The following is a 15,583-nucleotide window of genomic DNA, read 5'->3' as shown; positions in this document are numbered from 1 at the left end:
GTTCGGGTATTTACTCTGGACATGATATTTTATATATTTGTTGTTGAGTTTGTATTCTTATTGAGTGTATAGGAACAGTTTCTTACCAGTGGCAGTGTATAAAATTTAATAAGAACAATGGCTGTCTTTAAATGCTGAAGGTTTCAGTTTATGTTGAAGGGTTCTTGGCATGTAAAGTTTAACCCTTCAAGTTTATCTAACACTGGCAGTATTTAAAATGGTCTGTGTGTAAGAAATTTGTGACAAACAAATTTTCAAGTTTTCCCTCGCTTTCGGTCATTTTGTCATCATCATTTCAATAGCAAACTGTTCACTGACTCATCTTCTGCACCACCTTCAATATCTTCTTCACTTCTCTTACTGTATGATAGTTTTTGAACCACAACACTCATTTCATCTTTGTCACTAATTCACTCCCACTACCACAAATTCTAATGTTTCTCATAACAGATTCCTGTCAAACTTTGTTTTTTTCCAAATTCAGAGTGCATGAAAGTCTATGATATGCTACGTTCCTTACTGGTTGATACAGTGTCTACTGAAAAAAACAACTTGTGTTTAGTAATATGTATGAATGAATAGATAGAAGAAATGATTGTTTGAAAGTTTACTTAATGTACTATATAAACAGTTTCAAAAGAATAAAATGTGGAATTTGAATTGTTTATTAATGAATGAATAATTGTATTATTGTGGTACTAATTGATGTGCATTATTGTTTGCAGTGTGTAACAAGAAATTTTTATTTCAAGTATTATGGCTTGTTTAGTCTTAAGGATTTCACAATTTGAACTTTGTTTAGTATGCAGTGATAACACTACAGAACAGGTTGCGTACAATGTACATTTAAGAAACTGATTAATCTTTATGAAAGAATGATTTTAGTGTATTGCAACGTGTAAAGCATAATATCATAATTGGTATTAGACATCTCTTTTCCTCCAGTCTGCTCTGCAAAGGCTATACAGTGATCTTATAGCTAGGGAACAGGCATCTCACTTTGATCCCAGTGCAATACCTAGTCACACCATGTGGGATTTGTGGCCAACAAAGCTGCACTGAGGCAAGTCTTTCAGGGATTCTCATGATTTCCCTTCTATACATTTCACCATCCACCCCATTGTTGCCAGTACAGTGCCACATAACCCCAGTAGTTGATACAGCATAATTTAGTGACTTTACCCATTCATCTGTTCTGTGGTTCACACGCTGAATGAATTACATAGGTTTTTTCAGGTGCCATTTGCTGCTGTTGCAATTTATATGATCACTTTATTTTTCCCAAGCAGACATTAAATGTGTAAATACCAGTGCATGACATTTTTGATGATGTTGGGTGTTGGCAGTCTGTGCAGAAGTGTAATTTAAGCATGTTTATTTTGTTTGAGGTCTACGGAAGTTTAATCATGTTATTTATTGCAGGTGTCAGTTTTGTGTTTGTTCTAGAATTATGAATATTCAGATATGAGAAACATTTAATCAGATTGTTAATATGATATATTAATGTACATTTTTTGCTCCAAGTTCAAATAAATGTGAGATTTGTACATAACAAAGTTGACACTATGAAACCTCTGCCCTGCCTTTTGTAGAGCATATTAAATAATACAGTTGAGCAAAATTTGCCGCTCTGACTATTTTTTTGTTATATGCTTCAGCAGCCACAGAATAATCAGTTCTTTGTACTAAGCTTTACTAAGACCATGTAATTTATTTCACAATTAAATTGAGACATGAACAAATTCTGAAATTTCTTATCTTATTTAATTCAGAAATTGTCTTGTCTGCATTCTAAAACATTAAAATGAAGGCAACTAGAACAACAGAATTAGATGCAAAGAAAATAATATAACAAAGAACTTTATTAATGACCTATTACTTATATTGTTAGGGTGTTTCAATGAAGGACTTTGTTAAGGTGTGATTATGTAACTTGAATCCAGGAAACAAGAAGTGCATAGAGAATTCTGGTGGATGAATATCCTGGAATGTTGTCAATCGAAACACCAACAAATGTGGTTTCTTTAGTTGTATCTTTAAGGATGTGGTGTGGATCTAACTAGTTCAGAATGGGATCTACTGATGGGTTTTGGTGTTAGTGTTAACACTTTATCACCTGATACTGGAGAGTTAGTTTGTACTATTATTTAGGAGGCAACTATCAGGACTGAGATTTCATGAATTTTTCTGGTAGCAGAGAATATATTCTAGGTATGAATGACTAAGAACATGGATTTTAATAGATCAAACAATCTGTAAACAAAATTCTGAGCAACATATTTCTTCTTCACAATGTAGATCTGGCTCAATCTGAAATTGTTCCCATACTTATGTTTAAAGATGGTAGAACTCTGTACTTCTTACACAATAAATTGCATAAAGTATTTCAATAATATCATCTCACTATATTAATCCTTTCACTGTTTGCCAAACATTTTGGAGTTCCCACCTGTGATCACCAAAATCAATAAAAATCCATTTCACATACTAGTTTCAAGTTGTCATGAAACAATTACAAACCAATGCAGTCAATAGATGCTTAACATTTGCTGTTCTTTTACTAAGATTCAGATATGCAACACTTGATAGTAAACAGAAATCCTGTTGATAGAAGATATTTTATTCTAGGAAGATACTTGCCTGAACCACACAGAGACAATAGTGCAAAATATATATTGTCAGAAACAACCAAAGTGTTTTAGTGCGCTAGTTTTCTCACATTGAAATTGCTGGAAGTTCTGAAATTAACTCATTGATTTAAGGATGCAGTGAAGGCCATTGAATGACTATTTTTGTCAGTGTTTAGCTTGATGTGAGTTACTTATGCATGTTTACAGTATCACATCTTTTCCACATTATGCTGACAGTACAATTTTCCTTTGTTTGGCACTAACACAGAATTCCTATTTGTGTTAGAAGTAACTCAGTCCCGGAATTAAATTTAATCTAATATGTAAGAGTATAAGTAATGCAAATTATGCTTCATGGACTATAAAGCATCGAAAGATTATTTTCAGCTAAAGTACAAGTGAGACACAGAAATGTGTAATTTTTGTAAGCATTCAGAATTGAATTTGCATTACTTCCACATTTGCAATACAGAAAGGTAAATTGCAATACGTTACTGTTACATCTCTTGATATAGCATGATTCATCCATATTATGTATGAATTCAAGAGATGTTGAATGTGTTATTCTTTGCAGTGTAAAGAATATTTCATCTCATCCCTATATGCTATGATTGGCTTGTAATGCATTCAAAATGTATTATGTCTATAATTTATTGACTGGTATGGTATATTTGTGTATACATATAAACAATATGTTACTGGTGTTACTCATAAAGTATGACATATTAATCTTCTTTAATGGATTTACTTTTATTTGATACTGATTCTGTAGGAGAAGTTTTCTGATGTTACTATTAACCAATTCATTCATAAGATTGTTGTAATCCATTTGACCACAAAGAGCATTTTTTAATGTAATGGACATAAATTTAATCCATAAAATGTAATTCAGTTTAGCATAATTACTATCTTAATCACAGGTTTGTAAAGTGATAAGAATTTCAGTAGTAACATTACCACATGTATCAATTATAAATGCTTTTTTATTTTATTCATAATCAGATAGTATGAGGGATATAAATTTTTAAATTGATCTTCCCTAGACATATTGCATTGTTTTCAGGTGTTGAGTCATGCACACCTGTTGTGGGTTACTTCTTGCTTCTTCTTCCCCTTGTATTTGCCAGTAAGCAGGATAGGCCAGACTTTTCATGGCATGATAATCTGTAATGTAGGAGTACTGAGCCCTTGACACCATGTCAAGCTAGGCATCTATGGGAGGGTACAATTTAAAGTATTGTAAATGAATTTGAACCTTGAGTCATAGTACCTCTAGGGGTTTCCATGTTTTTTATTTTTAACATTATTTTAATGTCTGCTGTTTGAATATTGAGACTATTCACGAAAGCAAGGCTCTAAAATCTGTCAAAAGGAGATGCAGTTATTTATGTTCTGTAGGTTTACAGCTGTGAGAGGTGTTGGGGAAGTATGTACAGTTATTCATGTAATTGGTTTTTGTTCTAGTAAATTGCCTGTCGACTATTATTCCTGTTGGACTATTTGTATTTATTTAGTGAGCTGTGCAGAAAAGTCATATCACGGTTAATGGAAATTATAATTTGTGATTAGTAACATATGTGTTTGTAAAGAGTCTGTAAATTATAGACAACTGAATGTTGGTGTGTTTTGAATGAAGTTGTGCATGCTGGTCCCTTAACTGTATTTTGGGAATAGGAGATTTTTTATGGAAATATTTCTAATGTTATGGTTGGAAAAATTGTAACTAATGTGTTTACCACCAAATCATTATCATACACTGTTAGTATAATTATTACATCTTATGTCTCTCTAAATAAGAATTCAGCTTCTCATGCTCCTAATTAACAACTGGACCATTTTGCAGATGCTAAATACATGGGGTGATGCAGTGCTAGTTACCCAACCCATGAAATGCTGGCTTCTAGTAGATTTTGAAGGCTTACTGTATGAGGTTGGAGCTTGTATGGCTCTTGGCTGACTAATTTCTGGAGAATCTGGGTAAAGTGATGAGATTTCGTAAAAACATGCTGTTATGGCAATTTTTTTTATTGATTGGTGTCCGCTTTGCATTCGGCCGTTTGGCCACGCAGGCTGGTGAACCGGCGGATAGAGCAACGGCAGGAGCACAGCATCACCCACACGGAGATTACACAGAGGTATCGCACTGCACTAATAATCACGCAGTCATGCATGTTTGCACATCACTTACATGCATCATAGTAAGCTTCCTTGCATGTGTCTTACAACTTGTATTGAGGGTTGTCACCATCTTTTATATTTTCCAAATATCATACAAATATTTGTATCATATTTAATATTTTTTTTGTTAGAAGTGAATGTCAGAACAGGTCATGACTTCTTCCAGAGTCTTTCCTGATTTACTATTACCATAAATTTGAGTCACAGTAAACTGGATAAAGAGTCTTTAAAGATGTATCATAGCCATTGATATAATTAAGGAGAAGAAAAAAAGAAGATGTAAGTAATCTTCAGTTTGAAGCTGTAGTTGTCTTGAAATAAAAATATTATATTAGTTTCAGAGTCAGTTTAATGTTTGTAGTTTGAAAGCCTGAATTAGATGGCAAATGTCCCTTCACTTGCTGTTGTATATGCAGATTAAGCGTTGTGATTGATTTATTTTTAGAACTCTTTCTTTGAGCACGTTTTGAGTTGGTGTGAAGGTATTTGTAAGGTAATATGTATGTAATATTTAAGTGATAATTCCTTTTATCACATTATTATAGTTCCGTGTGTTTAAGTGCCATTTATAACATGCTTTAATTGTTGTTTTGTAAATCTGTCAACATTTGATGAAGATGCCATTGCTTGGAACATTATAACATGATGTTTAAGCGTGTTTGTGTGTACTCGTGCCTGGTTTAATGAAAGGAATTCCTTAAAATTCAAGTATAGTGTATGTGTACATGTAAATTAAATACTGAAGTATTTTTTCTTCTTAAATGCCAGGTATGGTCACTTGAGTGCCAGTGATTATTTTATTTTGTTTAATTAATGTACTCGCAGGCTACAAGAACTTGTGAAGCATTTGAATGGTGAACTGTTTCCATCCATCAGTAAATAGAATGATGCGAGAACTGTAACTTAATGTACATGTCTGTTTCAGGAGAGTGCTGCAGGAAAAAACCCCTGATATGCCACAATATACGTAAGTATCATTTCCAGGAATGTTTTTTCATATTCAATTTATTATTCTCGGTATAACAAATTAAAATTATGACTTCGCATGGTATATGATTGGTATAAATGGAGTGAAGCTTTGTTCCACAACTTATGATTGAAAAGCAAATCAGATGGTATTGTTAGGTTACTAAAGTCTAGGAGGCTATGGTGGGCTGGGTATGTAGCTAGGATGTAAAAGACAAGGTGTGTGAATATGGGATTCTTTTGCGGAACTCTCTTAAAAAATTGCTGCTTGAAAGATCGAAGAACAAATGAAAGGATAACATTATGGTGGATCTTAAGGAAGAATGTTATGAGAATAGGAAGTGGATGGATGGAAAAAACCTGCCATAAGATTTTTTTTTACTATTAAAATGCATGACACAAACAATGGCAGCTGAGTTTCAGGCACTGCAAGTACAGTCGCATGCCCTCGAAAGCCAATCAGCTTGTCACTCACTTGATAGCAGTGTTGTTTGTTTTAGATGATTGGTATATTAAAACATGGAGGGTCTCCATAATGCTGAGAAAGTTGATATAGCTTCTCCATTTGGTTTTCCTAGTTCTCTTTGTTAATTCTGAAACATATTTTGTTTTTGTTTATCAAGATGCCTGAGATGCTAGATTTCTGTTGAACTGCTATTGATATGTAATAAGAAATAAACAAACTAGAAGCTTTAAAATTAGGTGTGGTATCATGAAATTTAATTGGTATATGGTGTAGAATGTGAGAGTTGGGTTGTTAATAGGGAATAATGAAGGTGTTCATGCTGACACCGCCATATGTTGATTGTTGCAGAGGGCAGCCAGAGCTGCAACAGACTAGTTCATATTCAGTGGATGTGACGTACCATCCAACAAATGGCCACCCGGACAATCACTCGCCAAATTCCTCTCACCTGTCAGTGCAGAGTGGCGATGCTGCAACTCTTGTGTCTCGCACGCAGAAGCAGCAGACTACACAGCAGGTAAGGCATTTTTACAACAGTACATTAGATATTCATAGATTTCAGGTAAGAAATAGACTTTCTGAACATTTTAACTGAATTAGGAACTCCCATGAAAATTATACCTTATGTACGGTGTTTAGTAATGTTTTTACAGATAAAAAATTGCCCTTGTTTCAAAAGATGTTTGTGTTCGTTGTATTAAACCTTTATGTTTCATTGTCAGGAAGTTGATATTTTTTGTGTTCATTGTGCACCTGTACATATAGTGTTATAATTATTGTTATTGTTGCTGCACTGCCTTCAGGTGACAACGTTGACGAAAGTTGTGCGAGAAGTCCATCATGTGGGGCCAGATGGACAGCCTGTGGACTATGTGGGTGTACCTTATTCTGGGGTTACTGTTCTTCCCACATCCACAGCACCTTCTAACTACCCTCACACGCAGTTTGCAAATTATGAAATCCTGGCCAGTCAGGAGCCATATCCTCCCTTGGATCCAGGTGAGTCTAAGTTACTTTTTCTTACCACACTGAACCTTCCACAGTGTTAATAATGAATTTATTTACGTAATTAAAACTGTTATACTTGAAAGGAGAGCGATTGCAAGTAAACACAGAGTTGAAGCAAGAAAGCCTGCTTGCTATAGGTAAATGTTATTTCACAAAACAGTGTTTAATAACATTTAAACAGAATGGTAAGATAGCAAACAAGAATTGCTCAAAAGCTTCCTAATGAGTATGAAGAAAACATTTTGGTGCTTCGTATATATCAGTACCATAGTTGGAACATTGTCGTTCAGATCATGTAGATCAGTGGTCCCAATGCGGTGCCCACGGGCGCCATGGCACCCGCCAAGGCTTTTTTTGGTTGCCCGCGATGTTACGGAAAGAGGTTATACTGAATAATGAAGGCCGTTCAACCATGAACATTATAAAATCAAAGCGCAGATCTTGACTTACTGACGCCCATCTTGACGACTGTTTGCGAGCAGCAACATCATCCTACACTCCCAAATTTGAAAAACTGGCCGATGAAATGCAGTGCCAAACATCACACTAACTTGCCACTTGAGTAATAATAATTGTACTTATAAAACTACGTATTTTTGATTACACGGTTTCTTGTAAGATTAAACGTCATGTTGTTTTGCGTATTATTTGGTGTCCATATCTTATTTGTCCAGAGAAAAGAAAATTTGGCTTTGTTAATTGGTTGGTGCCCGTCATGATCTCATAAACTCTCAAATGTGCCCCTAGGCACAAAAAGGTTGGGGACCACTGTCTTAGATGGTCAAGTATGGTATCGTGTTTAATAATGTTTATGCTGTTGCAGCTTTGCTGGTTATTGCATGTGCTTGTGTAATGCCTCTGTAGTGGTACTAGTCATATTAATATAATTTGTCATTTTTTATCCTTGGTTTTATTTTCATTGAAGTAATTTTTTCTTAAAAGACTGTAAAGAATGTTGGGTGAGCTTATTATTTGGGGACACAGTACTGAACAAATACAGTATATATTAAATAACTCCTTTTTCATGGTGTAGTTTTATGAAGATAGTGTTTTTTTAAGAGAATGTAATTATGTAACGGTATATTATTTATGTGTTTGAATGCAGTGATGTAAAATGGTAGACAGCTTTAAGAATGCATAGTTTGGGTTTCATGATTTTAATAATAAGGTTAGGTAGACTGAAGAACCTAAATATATGGCTAAGTGATGACTTTTATTTTTTACCGTGTGGAAGGGATTTGAAAGAGCTGAGGAATATGAAGACTTCACCAAGAAATAGAAGTGTAACTAATGCTCAGTTTATTTGCATGTGAATAAATAAAGTTGGGAGCACTGGAATCAAGAACAACAATCCTATTGATTTATAGATGAATTCCATTCCATCTGAAAATGAATTTATACCTTACACGATGACTCATAATTGTAATGGAATATGACTGCATTATGTAGTATAAGTGAATGGAAGCAACAAAGTTTTGTGTGTGTATTCAGTATATAATTATGTAAAAGAAGTGTTGGTGGCAGAATTCTTTTAGTTATTAGATTTTATGTGATTACTATTGTAGTATTCATCATCATCATCTGTGGCTTCACAACTGAGAGTGGGTCTTGGCCGGCTCTTTTGGAGGTTAATTAATCTATTTAGACATTTGGTAGGACTCCTTGGATGAGTGATCAGCCCGTCATAAGGCCTCTACCTCAGACTGTGTGGCCACTGTGACAGTCACTAGTGTAGTATTTATTACCTGTCTAAATTGGCAGAAATGAGCCTTCTTTGTGTTGAAAAGTAATACAATTTATTGCAGCATTATCTTTGCACATCACTCTGAAAGTACACAATTTATAAGATTTCTTTATATAGTAAATTAATTGTGAAAGTATCTTCATAGCAACTGAAGCAAGATTCCTGCCATATTCACCAACGTAGAATCAACTGCCTGACGCCAGACTCTGCTAAGTGCAGACTCCACTGGACCCCATTGTAGGCCTCACCATAGCTTTGTTTGCCAGAACCTAATTTTAGTTTTTCCACATTTCTTTAACTCGTACAGTGAAGTGTGATGGGCGTAATTCTTATGAAGTGCAGATAGTGAAGTCAGAGATGTGTTCTGCCGAGTATGTAACTCTGATCGAGGAAAATTGTCTACAGACGGTAATTTAGCTGCCAGAGAAGTGGATGGAAAGATTATGTATCTCAGAAATTATTTTTGAGGGTGGGAGGTTTTTTTATAAAATGGCTCAGGGTTATTTGTAATGGTCACCTTTGAAAATAGCTAATCTAATCTTTGAGTTCTATAAGAAAGAGTTTATTATAATTATCTGTATAAGAATCGTTAAGCATGTATGGTATAGGTTCAGAAAATGTCAGATATCATTATTGAAATTCTGAAAATTAAAAGCAAAAGAACGGTGAGAATCATATGCACTCTCAGCAGAATGCAGAGTTATTAATTATTAAAATAGGTGGTATGTGTGCTTACTATGGGGCAGTAGAGTTTGAACATGTGGCCATGCATTCAAGGATTCTTGATGAAATTTGGAATTGCTGCATGTTGTTTCAATTAATTTCAGCTCGGCGGTATCCGGAACCTTATCGCCAAACCTACCAAGATTATGAACAATATCCACCAAGGCCAGAGTATCCTTATCCAAACCCACCATATCCTGGTGCCTTCCCAGCTTATGGGGACAGTGCCAACTATGTGGAACAGCCTGGCTATGGAGAGCGACCGCCGACTCCACCTAGTCCCAGTGAGCGCAGTGAATCGCCCCCACTGCAGCAGGCATTACAGCATGGTAAGTAGTTGCCTCTCAAAGTTACATATGATTTGTTTTTATGGAAGAAGTACTTTAAGCTCTATATTTTTAAATGTATAAAGGAAAATGTTAAAAATAAATTTAATGAGTTGGAGCCGGCCGCAGTAGCCACGCGGTCTGAGGTGTGGACCTCGTGCGCCTGGCTGCTGGGACTGCGGGTTCGAGTCCCACTCAAGGCATGGACGTTTGTCCGCGTCCGTTCTCTTCCAGTCTTTTGGATAAAGACTGGCTACGGAAGGCAAGGTGAAACCACCGTGGTATCTTTGCAAGACTAACCCTGTAATGGGATGGTGACCAATCCGTAGGATTGTAGAGTAAAAGAAAAAGAGTTGGAAAGGACATGGAAGGAAGTCAGTGTTGTGTAATTTATGGTACTATCCTGACATTTGTCTGGAGATACTTAAGGAACTGTGAAACACCTCAGTCTTCAGGCCAAGATATGAACACAGGACCTCTCAGGTATGAAGTAAGAGGGCTAATCACTCAGCCACAACATTTGGTTTGATGGTTGTATTTTGTAATTTCTGTAAGAGTCAAAGATTGGAAATTGTGAGAAATCCCTTCAGGTGTAATTCTTTATTAAATAATGTGTATATCGTAATTTTCAATTCTCAACACATTCTTCAGCTGCTTTCAGCAATTAATTTTGTTCTGTTGTGCTGCTGGTGTTAGATGCCTCATGAGTAAGGAACTCGTCTAATATTTTGACATATATAAAAGTTGCTGACTGCTGATTATTTTGAAGATTATCAAAAGAGTTTTATGTATAACCAATGCAAGAATGATCTATTTATTGATTTTGTTGCTTCTGTTCCCATGTGCTTGAACCTGGCCGCATTTAACCTTTCATGTAGTCAGTTTGTATGGTATTGGCATTTTCTGCGTAAGCGTTGTTAATACTGATAGTAATTGCGAAATATGTAAGTGGATCCTTTGAATATGTGTGCAAAGATTTTTGCACACGTATTTGTATGCTGTTTACTTTGTCATCCTTATTGCAAGAGGTCTGTAGTAATATAAGTCGGCCACAACATGGTGCATGCAGAATGGGTTATCCTGCCATTAACAGCATACTGCTAATTTTAATTAGGAATATGTCACTGCCATGTTAAGGGTACAAACAGGATGTGCAGATAGAGGGCTTCAGGGACCACAGACAATCGTTCTCTACCCCAGCATGAAATTCTAGGGCCATATTGTACATAAAACATGATTGGAAACGTGTACTAGTTTGCGAGGAAAAACGCGACATAGCTCGAATTTCTCTTGTGGTCTTCGCATTAGTTCTAGTATGCTATGCAACTGAATCGGCTACCACAGGACATTGACGTCCAAGTGAACTACAGTGTATAAATAAGTAAATAAAAAGTAACTTGAATAGCACATAAAAAGCGTCTAGAAGCAGAGTAATACAAGAAAGAATAAGGGCTAGCGCGCACGAGCGGTTTTTCTGCCGCAACCGCATAATTCTTGTTGCCTGTGCACACGAACGGTGAAATAAACGCATTGTCTGCGTTTTCTTTTCAGTTGGGAGCTGGATTTTTTGGAGACAATTGGCGTGTGCTCTAGGCTGATAAGTCGAGGCATGAATTTTGTTGAGACTGTCGTCGTGTGCGCTTTATGCTAAGAGTAAGGGCGAAGCGTATAAATAAATTTTGGTTCCCTCCACTTGTAAGTCAAAGATTGTTGAAAGCCCAATTTCACAAGTTATATGAGGACCTGCCTATGTATCCAAAGAAATTATTCAGATACTTTTTGTTTTCAAGTTGGCTCGAGTTCGGCAGTAGAGCTTCACAGACTTCTATACAGAGTTTCTCTTTAGTTTTTGTCACTGTACTCCGATATGGTCGGATTGTACAGAGCCGGCCTTTTCTCATATTCAGTTACACCAAGGTCGGGCAAACAGTGGTCGCCGTGCGGCTGTTTCGCCGCTCGTGCGCTCACATAGGTAGGGTTAGTATCGTATGCAAATGGTTGATTGTGTTGTGAAGTCGACAATTGAGCGCCTTTAGTCGAAAGTCGTTGGAGAACAGAGTTCGTGGTAGTGGGTGCGGTTTAGCCTTTGTTCAATTTTGTTTTTATTTTATGTAGATTTTACATCTACAACATTATGATTACATTGACATAAAACTGCGTTGTAGCATTTTTCATACTAACTCAACAATATTAATTTTTGGAAGTTAACTGTGGGGCAGAAGACTTCGACGATTTATATACTCTTAGTGGTCACGCTGGCTATTTTCTGACCTGGCATCTTTCAGTAAGCCACAACAGCTTCTTGCAGCCGTGGACTGTTGTGTGACTGACGGAAATAAGCGTGACGAGAAATAGATTTCTGCTTGTGCAGGAGGATCGATTTCAGAATGTTACATAGACCTTATTTTAAATAAATACAGGCTCATAGTTATGTGACTATGAAACTTGATGTATCATCCAAAAGGAACATTTATTTGATGGTTTGAGAACGGAAGTGTTGGGGAAAAAGTAACAGGAGGATGAAGGAAGCTACGTACAACAGTGGGAACTTTCCACCAGATATAACAGGTCCCCTAAGTGTTGTCTCCTTTTTTAAATGAGATGGGCAGCGGGGCGTGTAATGTAGGCATGGGGGAAATGCATCCGAAATGTTTACCAGAAAATTTTAAGGGGAAGAAATGGCTGTCTTTTTAGTTGTGCCGCGTGGTCTGGTAGAAGTTTGCCGACGTTGCAGAGATGCTTGCTGCCTCCATAATCAGGTCACTCGTCGTCGTGATGATAGAGGCTGCAAGCAACTTTGTCAAACTATACGGCTCATTAGCCCAGAAGTTCACTATTCTGTTACAGATAGATTTATAACATAAGAAGATGTGAAATTCATCACAGGCTACAGATTATTTCCGCAGCCTTGACTAAACTAGTGCAAAAGGCAGTGCTTATGACAATCCAGAGCACACTACAAGGAGAGAAATATGAAGGATGTACAGTAATACCTCGGTTTCACGGTCAGCTTCCACGGCCACTCCTTACACACATGCGCGCGCGCGCACACAGACTGTTACTGCAGCTAGCCAGAATGGTTGGTGTTGTACAAGTCGGCTGTTATAATAATTATGCACGCATATAAGTCAACTTCCTTCGGAAGGGAAGTAAAGCCGGCTGCCCAATGTCGTAGATTTACGGCATGTAAAAGAACCTTACGAGCATGAACGAGATGTTTCGTAAGCAAAATTCAGCGGCCATTTCTCACCCAAGTCTCTCCTGATTCACTGCTAGATGGCTCTGGTAGTCAAATCATGATTGATACAAATTGTGCAGTCAGTGGGCTGGTCACTCACTACTCACAAATACACACTTCAGAGACTAGGAAACCTCCGAAAAAGGAGGCGGCGAGGACCCACAATTGGGTTGTAGAGCCAGGGAACAACAACACGCATATAAGTGATTTTTTCATAACCTATTTTTGTCATTTGTATCGATGTGCCTTTCACCTCGATCTTACGGACTATATTGTTAAATCCAGGTTTCACTGTATATCCGTTTTAAGTGCTTTGTGTCAAATTCGTTCGGAAATACGTACCTCTGTGAGTAGTACAGATACAAGTAATGAAGTCCATTAACCATCACTCCGTTCTGCTTATCGCCCGCCGTAATGGATTTCTCCGCGCGTTTACACTGATTGACTTACATAAAGCTGGAGTACGTTAACTGGTAAGCGATACATTATTTCTTCCTTAATTTTTTTTGATGGTTTTAAATGCGAATAGTCAGAAGCTCTCGAATATCACATGCTTGGGACGAGGAAGGAACCAGTAGACGAGCGGTGTACATACGGCTGCAGCCTTGGGTATATTTATAGCTCGAAACAAACCAATTGAATGAGGAGGAGATGGAGTTTGGAGTGTCAGTTGTGAGTAGTGGAGGATGCAGGAGTGCAGAAAGAAAGTCACGAGATGCTGGATGTGGAATATCGCGGTTTGACTTGCAGAAGTCGTCTGGATGCCGAAATCAAGTGTTTTCATTCAACTAAGCAACGGTGGGTTCTACAGATTTGCTGGCGTTTACCAAAATAAATTATTCAGTCAGTATTTGTGTCGGATTACTTACGGTTCCAGAATTTTCGACTTCCCCTATGGATATATTTCCAAATATCGACGCTTCGTCTGCAGTTTTACGTATTGTATAATCGGTTTTATCAGAAGTGGATGAGTGTAACTCTGATTTTATCCTCCATTTTTTAAGAAACGTATTTTTGTGTGTCAGAATGTTTCGTGAAATATACGGAAATACTTTTGAGTTGTTGGATTGCACAGTGTGTTGTTGAAATGTTTCCATGTATGAGTATTCATGTAAGTGAATCGTAGTGGAAATCTAATCATTGTCTTGGGTAAAACGTAGTAGTGTGTACAGAATTTATTGGAAGTTCTTGCCGTGGTTCCAAGATATCTCGCGTTCTTTCGCCCATCTTCTGCCCTAGTTCCCGTCTTTACAAACCGCGTCGTTGCTGGAGCCCATTGAGTGACTGGTACAAGGGTGATAAAAATCAAAATTAAAATGAGTGAAAATGGAGGAAAAAAGAAGTGGAAATTTTGTTAATGAAATGTTTCCTTAATATACCATATTCATGCCGTGATCATAAGGTCCTGTCACTGTTCCCTATCCTGAGCCAGATTAATCCAATCCACACGCACACCCTATTAATCTAAGATTCATTTTAATCATATCCCCTCATCTAGGTCTTCCAGGTGGTCTCTACACTGTAGGGTTTAAAATAACAAAATTGTACTATTTTCTTTTACCCCCTTGCATGCTATATGCCCCACCCATTTCATTCTCCTTTTTTTTTGTCATCCTGTTGGCATCTGTTGAGTACAAATTATGGAATTTGTCATCATGCAGTTATTCTCTTCATGTGTCTGTCACTTTGTCTATGTTAGTTGCAAATATAAAGTACCAATTAAACAACATATGTGAGAATATCACAAAATTAAAAATCTAAAGCAAAGTCTTAATTATATTGTGCTTGGCAATGAATTTAAAGCTGTATGTTTATACCAGACTCAGTTATTTTTAGGGATTATTGATATTATTAATTAATTAATTTATAGATTACCTTCGAAAAGGTGCACCCTTCCCTCAGTCTGGATATGATGAATTGGATTCAACACTAATTCCTCCACGCCAAGATCATTACAGGATAACACCATCACCAGGAGGTCCTGTTGATCGATATGGTAAGTGAAATATTTTCATTTAGATGTGGTACTGCCATATGTTTATGGTTCTGGGCAGGCTTACTATTTGATCAGTAACTTTAATGTGCTTGATATTTGATACTACTCCACTTACTTTACATGTTCCTCAAAAGATAGTGATCAACGCATAAAAACGTGAAATACTTGCTAAAATTCCATCCTGTAACTTACTTGAAATGCTGGTAACTTCCTTAGCATTTGCAACAGCTTATTAAATTTGTATTCTGTGCAGTATGTAGAATGTATTACTTTGTGCTGAGGAAAATATGATTTTAACTGACATGCTG

At 36.7% G+C, this 15,583-nt stretch overlaps 1 protein-coding gene across 7 annotated transcripts in view; it reads left to right on the top strand.

The window, feature by feature from the left end:
* Positions 1-15,583, top strand: part of p120ctn (adherens junction protein p120) — a 56,334-nt gene that overhangs the window by 5,334 nt on the left and 35,417 nt on the right. For 6 of the 7 annotated variants that reach the window (XM_022067279.2, XM_022067281.2, XM_022067278.2 and 3 more), the window contains 6 exons: positions 4,700-4,765; positions 5,734-5,775; positions 6,589-6,757; positions 7,044-7,239; positions 9,820-10,044; positions 15,150-15,275. In XM_022067279.2, coding sequence (XP_021922971.1) covers positions 4,700-4,765; positions 5,734-5,775; positions 6,589-6,757; positions 7,044-7,239; positions 9,820-10,044; positions 15,150-15,275 — 824 coding nt within the window. The remainder of the gene's footprint in view (positions 1-4,699; positions 4,766-5,733; positions 5,776-6,588; positions 6,758-7,043; positions 7,240-9,819; positions 10,045-15,149; positions 15,276-15,583) is intronic. The other variant, XM_022067282.2, reaches the window with a different exon arrangement.

Source organism: Zootermopsis nevadensis, unplaced genomic scaffold (assembly GCF_977971745.1).
Source record: "Zootermopsis nevadensis isolate Lab colony 2312 unplaced genomic scaffold, Znev_1.0 Znev_ptg000025l, whole genome shotgun sequence".
Taxonomy (NCBI): Eukaryota; Metazoa; Arthropoda; class Insecta; order Blattodea; family Termopsidae; genus Zootermopsis; species Zootermopsis nevadensis.
Note: the sequence above shows the minus strand (reverse complement) of the source record. Positions and strands in the feature narration are given on the sequence as shown.